We start from the raw sequence: 15,059 nt of genomic DNA on the forward strand, positions 1-15,059 counted from the left end.
GCTAAGGTACACATATCCCAGGACACTGAGGAGCAATTTAGCATGGCCAATCAACATAATCTGCAGATCTTTGGACTATGGGAGGAAACCGGAGCATCTGGAGGAAACCCACGCAGACATGGGGAGAGCGTGCAAACTCCACATAGAGTGACCCAAGCTGTAAATCAAACCCAGGTCCCTGGCGCTGAGGGGTAAGCACTGTGCCACCATGCTGCCCTATTTTAGCTGTTGCCTGCAGGTATACTGTATCCAATATTGTATGTTAAATGCCCCAAAAACAGGCAATATTGAACGATTGCAACTAATGGGCACAAACAGGGCAATCAGGTGAAAAGCAATTTTAATGAGTTCGATATGGATTGAAAAAACAATCCTTTGCTCTTCTCTCAACTTTCAGTCTCGTAACGTGCAACAATGGCTAATGTAAAAGGGGCAGTGAGTTGAAAACTAATATAATCTGATCCAAGAATAAAAATCAATATCTTGTTTTAAATGAGCTGAGTTTAATTGTGTTCAACAACTATTTAACTAGTGTTAATCAGTAATGCCTATGTTTTAAAAAAATCAGTGTTAAATTTGTTTTAAATCAGTAATGTACATAATATAACAATACTGTACTGCACCACATAGCTTTAGAAATGTCAGATCATAATATGCATGCTGAATCAGCTTTACATTAAAATATAAGGACAAACAAACAACAAAATCACACTAATCTTAACACAAGTTCAAACTCGATGCATGAACTGTCATCAGAATAACATTCACAGGCCAGTTTCCAGTTGTTTTTAATGGTTTTATTTACATTCAACAGATACGAGTGGTTCTGCTCAGGTCTCCTTTTCCATCATTGGTTATTTGTGCGATTCGATTTGAGTTTCCTATTACAATTAGCACTTATTTTGTAAAATTAAATTGGAAAATAAAATAAACAAATCAGAAAGAACAGTCTGTACAGTGTTTCAGAGTATCATGATTTGTTTTTCTGTGGAACTGCTACAGTTTATGGGTAAAATAATGCTCACAGGTGTTAACACCACATTAGAGATGTGAGCTTTTTTTTTAATAGTCCTTCATAACAGCTACTAGCATTTTAATATGGTTGGTGAGCCATCAGCTTTTATCAGTCTTTTTTCAGATGACTTGTCTACTGAGAGAGCCAAAAGGGTTTGTGATTTATGCTCAGTCGTTACAGCGTTCTCAGGCAGTCATTACAGGGTAAATTATATTAATTTGAATGCTAAAATCTAATCCACAAAAGGAAAAAAACACAAAATTTAAGATCTAGACAAGTCTTCAGAAAAAAAGCTTGGCAGCCATGTTCGTACGACAAGACGTAGCATGGCCACTGCAGCGAATTGTCCTACAGTAGCTGAAATATATAATGGAAAAGTTGTTCAAGTCATGACTTGCAGCAGCTGTGACCAGCCATTCAAGTAAATAATTTTATATGTACATTAGAAGTAATATACAGCATCTGCATATGCATCAATCTCAAATTCCGCAAAGTGGACAAGCAGGGCTGTGAGATTCATTGTTATCTAATTCGCTTCTCTGCTGAATATATAGACATGTAGTAGTCATTGCTTCCAACTGCTAAGTGAGGCTGTCAACAGAAACACAAAATAATCAAGATCAGTTAATTTAGAATGCTAGAAAAGGTTACGCATCCAGTGTGAAGTAATTATCAGTACAAGAAAACAATTACACCCTGGAAACCTAGTCCAGTTTATTCTGTCCATTATACAGATGGGAGAACAGAAATTAAACGTGGATAACAATTATGCCTACAGTTAAGAATACCGTTAATGTGCTCACAAAAGTTCATCATGACACTGCTTTTAACCAACTTTAGGACTTTTGGGGTGAAAATTATATATTAATTGCTTATCCTGTAGATAAGAAAATCACTACTGCCAATGTGGTCATATTGTGGAGATGTAGAACAGTACAGAATCGCCGAGCAGAAACTGATAGCCAAGTTCTGCACCGGGATCTTGGGTTCATGTCACACTATCTTTAACCCCCACCATCTGGTTGGGGCTTGCAAAATTTCACTAACTGTCCAGACTTGAGACAATTCACACCTCTTTAACCTGTGATTATCCCTCTCTCCACTCGCATTGTCTGTACCTGTAAAGACTCTCATTCCAACCATTGTCTTACAATTATATCTCTCTCTATATATGCTGTGTTTGTGAACCCAACTCTCCATTCACCCAATGAAGGAGCAGCACTCTGAAAGCTCATGATTCCAAATCAACCTGTTGGACTTTAATCTGGTGCTGTGAGACTTCTTGCTGTGGTCATATTGTTATGACACACTATAGGCTCAGAAAGCTGGGGGATGGTGGGCTAACCAGTGAAAGTGCTATGTAAAGGACACTTCAACCCAGCAATGCCTTTTGAGGCAACATGAAACAGTCCAAGAGTTTTCAATGTTCTTACTTGCCACTACAGCACTACTCCTACGAAATGGAATCTTGTTCAACTGCTTTGGGTAGCTATGTTCTCAAATTCATTGTGAAAGGGAATGAAATGTACCAGAGTGGGGATGGAATTAAATGAAATGTGCAGCAGGGTTCAGAATGGTCAGACATAGCAAGTAAACACACAAAAGGAAACAAAGTAAGTGCAGAGGCGAAGATTTTCCAATGTTCTAAGGAGATGGTTTTGTCTCACAGAGGAAGAGTGATACTTTACAGCCTGGCATGAAACCAAAGCTTTGCTGGTTTCTGAATGTTACCAGAAGCATAACTGCCTTAAAATTCACTTCCATGTATTTGTTACTTTTTTTTTGAATAAATTCAAAGATTTTAAAAACGATAGTTTGTCGAAGAAACCAAATGTGAAAGTGGTAATTAATGGTCATCTATAAATAACACTAAATGTTACATCAAATTGGAGTCTAGAAATGATACTGCGAAATACTACCATGCAATCTGCTTAATACATTGTTGAACAAACCCCTCTATAAAGAATTTAGGGACGCTGAGGACATCAAGGACACTAGATCTCATGTGTATTCTCTCAGGCAGACTACTTTGGTAGTTAATTAACTGTTTGAAGAACAATATTCAGGTGATTTGCAGACTTTAATGTTTCATCTTAACTTGGGAAACGTCACAACGTATGAACAGTTTGAGAAGTTTTCAATGAAAATAAAATGCCAAGCTTTTCTCTACTTGTTTGAACGTTTGTTAATATTGCATAGTTTAGTTGGAGGATACTCTGGTGTTAGCAGGGTTTATGGTAATAAGGCATTGCCACATTAATAAAGTAAACCCTTGCGGGTTTATGGTATGCAGTAGGCAGTCTTTTTTAAATACTGTTTGCAGATAATAACGAGGCAAGCCTTAAATAGGTCGAGTCTTCATTCAACACACAAGTTAGTCCGAGAACAGACCTGTGACATTATCTGACTCGCACCAGCTACTGCCAACCAAGAGATTCACAACAACACAACCTCAAAGAAGATGTTATTTGATTATTCTAACTGGGATTGATTTAAGCTTTGGTAAATCCAATTCTGAGGTCATATTTATCCAGAATTCTTCCTGTAAGAGAGTAGACTACAAAGTCAGAACGGAGGGAGCTGGGAATCCTTCATGATCCACCAAAGAGGGGGTCCAGTCCTTCAATGAGTAAGATCTGTCTGGACTATCATCTGGTAATTTCTCAGACAGGGAAAGCAAGTTAGAATGAACTCCTCAAGAGCTCTTGTGAAGGGACAGTTCTTTGCCCAACTGCTGGCCCATCACATTGAGATGGAACAGACAGAGCGACGGACTGTGAGCACTGGTAGCATCTTGCAGCTGCGCCATGTAACGCAGCACACACTGAGAAATAGTACAGATGTTAAAAGGACAATGGAACAGAAACAGCATAGATTGAAGAGTTCTGAAAAATGACTTACCCAATATGGGTGGAAAGCCAGGCAACTGATGGCTCCGATCCTCTGCCCCATAAATCCGTCATAGTATTTAATATTGCTTATCACATCCCCACTTGCATTATATACAGCTATGAACTGGTTCATGGAGCCACTGAAATAGGAAGAATAGGTTCACTTTTGGTTATTCATAAGACCATAAGATAATAGAAGCAGAATTAGGCCACTTGGCCCATCGAGTCTGCCCTGCCATTCAATCATGGCTGATTCTCATTACCATTCTCCTGCCTTCTCCCCTTGATCCCTTATTGATCAAGAACCTGAGTGTCTTTAAGACAGAAATAAAGACCTGGCCCCTACAACTCTCTGTGAACTGAGTAGTTAGCAGCAAATGCCCAACTATGCAATGACACAGCAATGATATGCACTGTATGTTAACTGTTGTGAGTCCGTTATTTTACATTGTTAGGTTACCTGTGGCAGAGAGAAATCCTGTCCATTCAGATATTCCATTGCAGTAATCGGGCGTACCGGGGATTTCCATTGTGAAAATAGACAAGCTTTTCTCCTTTCTCCCAATCCCAAAAACAGATTCTGTCTAGGTGGTGAAACACTGAACACATGTACGGCCGCATAACCTTGCCATTAAATGACATTATTCTGGCAACAGTACTAACAAGAAATGATTAACCTAGAAAATCTAAGTCAGCTGGCCCAGAAGCTGAAGCACTTAACGCTCAAGCAGGAACATTCTTAAGGGCTTACGCTCAAGTCCTGGGAACATTCCTAAAAGCATCAAGTTTTTTTTTTATTGACTGAACTGTCAGACTGAATCACATCTCAAACTTGAAATTTGACATTATCTGACTCGCATCAACTCCGATTCCTTCCCCATCCCCTTTCTAAAGCATTGAATACTCTACAATCTGACACAGAAGTACATTAACAATGGCAGTGGTCCAGGTGATGGCCGTTCTCCAAGATAGAGGAGATCTTATGCTGAGCAATCTAGAAAGCAGACACATCTGAAGAAATGTACTCTGATCAAGCAATAACCATACGAGGGTGGTATAGTGGTTAGCACTGCTGCCCCACCCGGCTTGGGTCACAGTGTGTGGAATTTGTACTTTCTCCCCGTGTCTGCGTGGGTTTCCTCTGGGCGCTCCGGTTCTCTCCTAATTGCTGGTTAGGTGCATTGGCCATGCTAAATTGCCCCTTGGTGTCAGGGTAAATGCTTGGGGTTCTGGGGATGGGGCTTGGTTGGGATTGTGATCGGCACCAAGTCAATGGGCTGAATGGCCTCCTTCTGCACTGTAGGATCCTATGAAATTTATAAGAGGAGGAGATTGGGTGTAGGATGATTCCTGTGGACTTGCCTGCTTGTAATGACGGGAAAGATATTCACTAACGCTCTGAAACAGTCTCAGCTGCACCATGTTACAGTGTAGTATACTGAATGGAATTATGTCTGCAGTAACTATACTTCATAACATCAAGCATCCATAAATCAAGATAAACTTGCACAAAAATTCTAGGCGTATAGTCAACATAATGTACTGCCAAACGAGAAATGTGTATTAAACGAGCAAAGTGTGACAATTGTCTCTTTTTAAAAATGGGATTTAGCTTTGTACATAAAAACATCTTTAAGTCAGTATTGATTCAATTAGAGTGCTAATCCCAGGGAAAAACACAATTCTCGTGCAACCATTTCTCCATTTCACTTGGTTAGTTTTCCCTTCCTAGATTTGGAAATAAAAAATCTCCAGGAAGATAGGAAACGGAATGGCCATTCAGCCCATCAAGCCTTCCCCACCATTCAATACTATCATGGCTGACTGGACACTTCAATATATTTTACAGAGACTGTCCTCATAACCCTTTACGTTAATAGGGATGTAGGAAAACATGAAATTAAAAATTGCCTTTGCTTCATTGTGCATTCCAACAGTGAATTTTTTGCTCTTGCTTATTGAGCCATCTCTAGCTTGCGACAGTTTGTATGATGCAAAGACAGCTGAAATAAGCCACTGCAGAGAAACTGCCCAGTATGTTTTCCCACAAAGTGTCACCCTGAATGAATTCCCATGTTTCTGTGATATGTTAGGTCAGCCAAGCATTGGAAAGCGTGTGCAGATCTGTTGGACACGTTTCACACTTCTAAGTTTGTTTACTGTTTCGGGATAACTGCTGTGTGTATGAGGAAGCGATCAAAGTTACTGTGGATACGACGGGAACAAAGTCAAAACTCATTAACTTTACAATGTTACTATATCTGATTTAAACTGGCTTTGGAAATGAATGAGGACAAGGAATAGTTCAAATGTGAAAATACTCAACTGGAAGAATGCTAATTTCAGTGAACTAAAAGGAGACCTGGTTCAGAATCAAAGGTTGACAGATAAAACAGTGAATAAGCAATGGAAAATTTTCAATTTAGAGACATTTTAGATACAGACCAGACACCTTCCTACAAAGGTGGGGAAGGGGGAGGGGGTAGGAAGAGCATCCAACACCTGAGCTCACTGGATGACTCAATTTACAAATTAAAATGAAGAAAAGGGGGCTTACATTGAATAGAAAATTTGCTGGAAATATTCAGCAGGTCTGGCTCCATCTTTCAGAGAGAAAAACAGAGTTAAGGTTTCAAGTCAGAGATTCTTTGTCAGAACTGAAGGATCATCGATCTGAAACACTGACTCTGTTTCTCTCTCCACCGATGTCGCCAGACCTTCTGAGTGTTTCTAGCATTTTGTTTTCCCCTCACATTCCCAGTACCTGAGGTTTTTTTGGCTCAAGATAAATGGCAGCTTCATTACAGAGTAGAGAACCCAAGCTGAATATAGAAAATATTGAGGCAAGAAGAGAGGCAAAGAGCAGTTATGAGAAAATGAGCAAACAATAAAGGGAAACTTGAGTCTTTCATGAACATACACCAGTCTGGCAGCACTTGAGAGTGGAAAATTCATCTGGTCCAAACAGGATGCAACCTAGTTGTTGAGGGAAGACAGGGTGGGGACAAGTGGAAGCTCTGGCCATAAGCTCTCTTTGATTATGGGAATTGTACCAGAGGATGGCAAACGTCATATACCCCTGTTAAAAAGGGGAGAGGAATAACTTTTGAGTATAGGCCAGCCTGAAATTCTCCCTCAGTGTACCCGAACGGGTGCCGGATTGTGGCGGCTAGGGGATTTTCACAGTAACTTCATTGCAGTGTGAATGTAAGTCTACTTGTGACTAATAAATAAACTTTAAAAAACTTGTCTGCCCAACATTGGCAGTGGAGAATGGGACAGAGAGATAATAATCAAGATAAACTGTCATTTGAAAAAAATATGGTTGAAATAATTAAAAGCAAGGATGAATTGTTAAAGATGGATAATGTTTGGTTAAGCTGATTGATGAAGTGTTTGTGAGGATTGATCATGGATGGTAATATGGTTGATGTATACATGGTTTTTCAATAGGTGTTTGATGAAGTACCATATAACAGATGTAGCAAAGTTGAAGTCATTGGGATTAAGGGGGCAGTGATGCTAAGGACACCACATTGGCTAAGGGACAGAAGCAATGTTGTGGTCAACAGCAGTTTGTCGGACTGGAGGGATTTGTACTGTGGTGGAATCAAGGGTTAGTATTAGGATCACTGTTTTTTTTGCTACCCATTAACGAATTGGATTCTGATATAGGGCACATTGTTTCAAAAGTTTTAAAGATTACAGAACTTAAAAATGTAGCAAATGGTGAGGAAGATGGGAAAAGCCTTTAGGATGACAGATGGAAATTAACACAGAGAATTATGTAAGATGCTCTTTTGGCGAGTCGGTGCAGACTCGATGGACCAAATGGCCCCCTTCTGCCCTGCAGGGATTCTATGGTACTAAAACAATGACATTAGTCTGAAGCTTTCTAAATCACTGGTTAGGTCCCAGCTGGGATGTTGAAGCTAATTCTGAGTGCCAGTTTAGGGATGGTGTCAAGGCTTTACAGACAGTGAAAGGAGATTGACTGGAATGGGATCAGGGATGCGGGACTTCAGTGTTGCGGTGAGACTGGAAAAGTTTATTTATTGTCATAAGTAGGCTAACATTAACACTGCAATTAAGCTACTGTGAAAATCCCCTTGTTGTCTCACTCCCACGCCTGTTCAAGTACACTGAGGGAGAATTTAGCATGGCCAATGCACTCTAACCAGTCTGTCTTTTGAATTGTGGGAGGAAACTGGTTCACCTGGAGATAGCCCACACAAACACGGGGAGAACATGCGGATTCTGCACAGATAGTGACCCAAGCCCGGAATTGAACCTGGGTTCCTGGCGCTGTGAGGCAGCGGTGCTAACCATTGTGCCACCGTGTCTTATTATCCTTAAGCAAAGGTTAAGGGAAGTTTTAACAGTGCTATTTAAAAACACGAAGAGTTTTGATAGACTAAGTTAGGAAAACTGCTTCCAGTGGCAGAAGAGTCAGTGACCAGAGGACAACAAATACAAGGTAACCAGCAGAAGAACCAGACAGAAAGGAATTTTTTGTACACAGTGAGCTATGACGATCTGAAATGCACCACCTGAAGGAATGGTGGAAGCAGATTCAGTAATAACTTTCAAAGGGGAATTGGATAAATACTTGAAAGGAGAAGATTATTGGGAAAGACCTAGATGGCTCTTTCAAAGAAGCATGATAGGCTGGAAAGCCTATTTACAGCACATTCTGTGCAAAATAGCCATTTGCACATTAGAAACAAACACTAAATTGGATTTTATTTTCTTAACTAAATATTTAAGAAATATACTAGAAGGGTAACATTCTTAAGAAAATCATGGCTTTCTTCAAAAAGGTAAATTCAATCTGAAATGCAATTCACATTATAAAATGATTTCAGAGTCTGGCACTGCTTCTATGGAATGAAGTGTTTTTTCATTGAACAGTTTGTGCTGATAAAATCAGACTGTTTCAGCAACTTCAGTAAAGTTTAACAAAACAGCAGCTCCGTGCTGAGCTTTTCAATTAAGGAGGAGAGAGCGCACTAAAACTGAGCTGTTTTCTCATTTCTCGCTAATCTTAGAGCAACTGAGGAAGGCTGGTATTTCTTTCTCTTATTGCGATTTGTGAGGGCAAAGTGGACTTAAAATCTGCTACCTCATGTTTGGAAATAAAGCTCACAAATGTGCAACTCAACAGCGCAAAGGGCCCAAACAAAGATGGAGACTTGGCAAATGCAGCCATCTCTTTAGTAGATAAGGCAGAGGTAGATAGATTCTTGATGAGCAAGGTTATCAGGGGTGGGTGCAATGTGGAGTTGAGACCCCAGTTAGGTCAGCCATGATCTTGTTAAAGCTTGGAACCGGCTTGAGGGGCAGAATGGCCTACTTCTGCTCCTAATTCTTTGTTAGTTTGTTTGAAAAATGTAAAGCCACATTGTGAGGCTTTCTTTATATCCTAAAGGGGCGAGACTTTATGAATTGAGTAAAACTATAGGCAGGTCAAAAGAAAATAAGATTGAAATTACCCTACATGTACAACTCAGTCGAGGATCACTCATGATTCGTTACTCCAGGATTGAAACTTATCTCCAGTGTAAACGGACCACGTTCTGAACCAGTACTCATTCAATACATAATATTGCCCTGTTTGAATAGTCAGTAATAAGGCCTATGATTATGATAGACACATGGAGTTAATTTAGGAGCTCGGACAAGACAATTTAATGATATGTTCGAAGAGAGCTAACATTACCATGGTTGATGAATATTTATTGTCCACAGATGCAAAATAGCTTGAGCTCCAAGACCCTTCTGCTCTCCTGGTAAAAGCACAAAAATAATACTTGCTGCGCTAACCATATGAATTCACTTACCAAGCAAACAGATTAGCCTGGGGATGAAAGTCCAGTGCCGTCAGTCCTTTTACAGTCTGAATTACATTCACTGACTCAGGCATCCGTGGGTCAAAGAATCGCACATCTCCATTTACACTTAATAATTGAACAGAGAAGAGCACATATAGTTGGCACAAATTACTCGGGGCAAGATTACATGCAAGAAATGGAAAATATCACTTGATAAAGTAGTATAACAATTAGAACACTTAACATTTTGCTAATTTTACCACAATAATTGGTTTATAAATGAGCTTCTTCTGTGATATGACTGAAACACTGTGAAAGCAAAACTAAAAAGTAAAGATCTTACCTCCCTAATGAATATGTCAATTAGAAAAAAACGGAAGATATCTTTAATCACTCGTGTCAAACTAAATAACGTATTCCATATTACAGGCACAAAACCTATTATAGTGTAATTATATACAACATGATGTACATTAACAGTTCAAATAGTCAATTCAACTCCAAGTAAACAATATAGCAATAACCAATGCTTTATTACCTCACAGTGATGATATTGCCTTCAGAAGTCTTCTGTAGATAGGTTTTGACCACCCATGCAGCATGTTCCCTGTAGGTCATTACACGGCTATGAAACAAAAACCATGTTAACAATTAGAGTGGAATTGCACCTTACAGCACAGGCATTAAAATCGTGCACTCAGCTTAATGACCGCGGCACCTTTCACTTCTGGCGCCCAGTGTTAGCATTAATTATTCTCAGCCCAAGTGTGACACTTCTCTAATGCAGGATCAAACTCCCTTCACATAAAACTCCAGATGCAGCTTAAACCTAACATCTGTCTTTCAGATCTAAGATGAATCGTCCATCTTCGTTCTTGTGGGGTGCCACGCAAACTAATAATTTAGCACCGAGTTGTGAAATAGTCCCGAAAGGGAACTGGAATTGAATTCCAGGGAATTTCATTTAGAACTTCTCCACATGCTAGAGAAAGGGCCTGTTGTTCTGGTGCTGTTTCGCATCAGATTGAAAGGGCATTGTGGTAACCCACAATACTATTCAGGCATATGGAAATATGACGTTCAATTAATTCTGAGCGGATGTTAAAAATGTATTGTGCTTTGGCTTTTAGAATTACAAACAGGACTTGTCACTGCCATACGTCCGAGCTTCATTCAGTGCTAGCATTCTGGCCTCTAGTAGCTCACAGACAGAACCCATAGCATAGTTTGATCAGTGCTGTACCAAAGGAGTGTGCATTGTCACAGCTGGTGGCTTTCAGCAAGATGTTAAACTGAGCACCCATCTGCTAATTTAGATGGATTGAAATACTGCTAGTCAAAGAGGAGCAGCAGAATTCTGTCAGTGTCCAGCCCAACTGACATCACTGGAACAGATTAATTGCTCACTAATCTCATTTTACGTTTGTCTACCTAACAGCAGTTGTCATTCTTCAAACAATTAATTGAGTATGAGATGTTCTGTGACGTCCTGAAGATGCAAGAAGAGCGTTGATATCTCAAGAACTATGATTCACCTTTTTGTTTAAGCAAACGTGGCTTGTCTCGTGATGCAACTTGTTCTTGTAGAGCTGAATAAGTTTAATCACCTTGCCTCAATTATAATCTATAGGCTTTCAACTCTATTTCATCACACAACTGAATTCTGTGACTTCTTGTAAAGCTAGTTGTGTACCACCCCACCACCTCGCATTTTAAAGTAAACACCTGAAATTACATTAATGATGATTGATCCAACAGAATCAGTGTGAAAGTTAAATTAAGTACAGGCTAAATAATAGATGTTAAAATAAGACATGCAGATTGAAGACTAGGAAGATTGAAAACTCATTCCTAGTTTTGAATGGGCAATAGAAAATATATTTCAAATGACAATGAATCTAAAACACAACAAAGACTTTCCTATCAAAAAAAAATCTCCCACAGCAATCTTCTTTCCCTAGAGCGTGGCCAAACCCTAAGAAAATTGATTAATTTATCAAATAGAACTTGGTAATTTGCAGATCAAATCAGCAACAGAATCAATCGATGTTCTTTAAAGTATCAAAGTGTTTAAACAAACAAGAAAACAATATCAGTTTCTGAAATCATGAGGTAAAATTTCAGAGCGATAAAGCTATGTTTCTATTGCAATATAAATTTCTAAAATTTCTCAGTGCCAGCCAGGTTAGCATGTGGGGAGGAGGTTTCAATTACATGGAAAATTATGAAAAAAAAGGGGACAACGCAGGAGATGTTATTAATGGAGATGTTAGGATTCAAGAAGAATACAGAAAAACTAGCATTAAAGGCAATTTACCTAAACACTCATAGCATTTGAAACAAGGTAAATTGCAAATGAGTATCATTTAGTGGCCATTACAGAGACAATGGTTGCAGGAGTTAAACACCTAGGGTATCAGACTATTTGGAAGGGCAGACACGAAGGTAAGGGAGGTGGTGGAACTCTAATATTTAAGGATGAGACCAGGGTTGTAGTGAAAGATGGTATAGGTTCCATGGAGAAAAAGGTTGAACCCATTTGGGTCGAAATTAGAAATAGTAAAGAGATAAAGTCACTGATAGGCATAGTCTATAGGCCACCAAATAATATCACGGTGGGGCAAGCAATAAACAAAGAAATAACTGATGCATGTAAAAATGACACGGCAATTATCATGGGGGATTTTAATCTACATGCCGATTGGTCAAACCAGGTCGGTCAAGGCAGCCTTGAGGAGGAGTTCGTAGACTGGATCTGTGATAGCTTTTTTGAACAGTATGTAATGGAAACTACAAGGGAGCAGGCTATTCTAGATCTGGTCCTATGTAATAAGACAGGAGTAATTAATAAGTTTGGAATTCTCTTGGAAGGAGCGATCACAGTATGGTTGAATTGTGTTTAAACAAGGAACACTACAATGGGATGAGGGAGGAGTTGGCTTAAGGTAGACTGGGAGCATAAACGTTACGATGAGACAATTGAGGAACAGTGGAGGACTTTCAATGTGATTTTTCACAGTGCTCAGCAAAAGTATATACCAGTGATAAGGAGGGACTGTAGGAAAAGGGATAATCAGCCATGGATATCTAAGGAATTAAAGGAGAGTATCAAATTGAAAGCAAATGCACACTAGAAGCTTGGGAAATCTTTAAAAGTCAACAGAAAGCCATGAAAAAAGCTATAAAGAAAAAGATAATGAGAGTAAACTAGCTCAGAATATAAAAGCAGATAGCAAAAGTTTCTATAAATATATAAAACAAAAAAGAATGGCTAAAGTAAACATTGGTTCTTTAGAGGACGAGATGGGGGATTTAATAACAGGAAATGAGGAAATGGCTGAGGCATTGAACAGGTATTTTGTTCTTATTTTTCCACAGTGGAAGACATAAATAACTTGCCAAAAATTGATGACAAGGCGGTTACGTCAGGGTAGGACCTAGAAACTATAATTATCACTAAAGAGGTAGTGTTAGGCAAACTAATGGGGCTAAAGCTAGATAAGTCTCCTGACCCTGATGGAATGCATCCAGGGTACTGAAAGAGATGGTGGAGCAAATAGCAAATGCACTCGTGGTAATTTACCAAAATTTGCTGGACTCTGGGGCTGCTCCAGCAGATTGGAAAACAGCAAATGTGACACCACTGTTTAAAAAAGGAGGTAGACAAAAGGTGGGCAATTATAGGCCGGCTAGCTTAACTTCTGTAGTGGGGAAAATGCTTAAATCTATCAAAGAAGAAATAACGAGACATCTGGATAGAAATTGTCCCAGTGGGAAAATGCAGCATGGGTTCATGAAAAGCAAGTTATGTTTAACTATTTATTAGAATTGTTTGAGGGCATTACAAGCACGATGTACATCGGGGAACCAGTGGATATGGTGTATTTGGATTTCCAGAAGGCAGTCAACAAGGTGCCGCACAAAAAGCTACTGCACAAGATAAAGATGCATCACGTTACAGATAATGTATTAGCATGGACAAAGGATTGGTTAACAGAAAGCAAAGAGTGGGGGTAAATGGGTGTTTTTCTGGTTGGTGATCAGTGACTAGTGGTGTGCCTCAGGGATTAGTGTTGGTACTGCAATTGTTTGCAACTTACATTGATGATTTGGAGTTGGGGACCAAGTGCAGTGTGTCAAAGTTTGTGGATGACACCAAGATGAGTGACAGAGCAAAGTATGCAGAAGACACAAAATCTCCAAAGGGATACAGATAGGCTACATGAGTGAGCAAAGGTCTGGCAGATGGAATACATTGTTGGTAAATGTAAGGACATCCATTTTGGTAGGAACTACAGCAAAATGGACTATTATTTAAATGGTAAAAAAATTGCAGCATGCTGCTGTGCTGAGGGACCTGGGTGTCCTTGTGAATGAATTGCAAAAAGTTTGCAGATGCAGCAGGTAATTAAGAAGGCAAATGGAATTTTCTCCTTCATTGCTAGATGGATGAAGTTTAAGAACGGGAAGGTTATGTTGCAGCTGCTTAAGGTGCTGCTGAGGTCACACCTGGAGTACTATGTGCAGTTTTGGTCTCCTTCCTTGAGAAAGGATATACTGGCACTGGAGGGGATGCAGAGGAGATTCACTAGGTTGATTCTGGCTTATGAGGAGAGACTGAGGAGTCTGTGACTATACTTATTGGAATTCAGAAGAATGAGGGGAGATTTTATAGAAACAAATAAAATTATGAACAGAATAGATAAGAAAGAAGCAAGGAGATTGTTTCCACTGGTAGGTAAAACCAGAATTGGGAGGCATAGCCTCAAAATAACAGGAAGCAGATTTAGTTTTGAGTTGAGGAGGAATTTCTTCACCCAAATGATTGTGAATCTGGAATTTCTTGCCCAGTGAAGCAGTTGAAACTGCCTCATTGAATGTATGTAAGGCAAGGATAGAAAGAGTTTTGAACAGTAAAGGAATCGAGGGTTATGGTGAGCGTGCAGGCAAGTGGAGCTGAGTCCACGAAAAGATCAGCCATGATCTTATTGAATAGTGGAGCAGGTTCGAGGGGCCAGATGGCCTACTCCTAGTTCTTATGTTCTTGCGTTAAACAAGACAAATAACGTAGAGTGAATAAGTCCCTCAACATCGCAGCAACGTACAAAGAAACAGTTGGAGAGAGAGAGAGACATGCATTCACTTTAAAGGACATATTTGTTTAACAATGCATGTTTTCCGCTGGTCTATATAAGCCACCCGTGATGCTCAGATCACTAATGGCTAGAAAATAAGGCTTGTTTAATTTCCTTTTCAACGCTGTGTAATGATCAAAAGCAATACTGCCTCCAGAAACACTGATTGCGCAGGCACATCAGTCGC

The 15,059-nt window shown here is 39.6% G+C and overlaps 1 protein-coding gene across 1 annotated transcript in view; it reads right to left on the reverse strand.

The window, feature by feature from the left end:
• Window positions 1-782: 782 nt before the first annotated feature.
• Window positions 783-15,059, reverse strand: part of rptor (regulatory associated protein of MTOR, complex 1) — a 443,649-nt gene continuing 429,372 nt past the window's right edge. Inside the window, exons 31-34 of the mRNA XM_080209484.1 lie at window positions 10,276-10,362; window positions 9,747-9,863; window positions 3,917-4,046; window positions 783-1,606 (exon numbers count right to left, since the gene is read on the reverse strand). Coding sequence (XP_080065610.1) covers window positions 1,538-1,606; window positions 3,917-4,046; window positions 9,747-9,863; window positions 10,276-10,362 — 403 coding nt within the window. The 3' untranslated portion in view covers window positions 783-1,537. The remainder of the gene's footprint in view (window positions 1,607-3,916; window positions 4,047-9,746; window positions 9,864-10,275; window positions 10,363-15,059) is intronic.

The sequence above is a fragment of the Carcharhinus amblyrhynchos genome, chromosome 21 (assembly GCF_965287045.1).
Source record: "Carcharhinus amblyrhynchos chromosome 21, sCarAmb.v2.hapA, whole genome shotgun sequence".
NCBI lineage: Eukaryota > Metazoa > Chordata > Chondrichthyes > Carcharhiniformes > Carcharhinidae > Carcharhinus > Carcharhinus amblyrhynchos.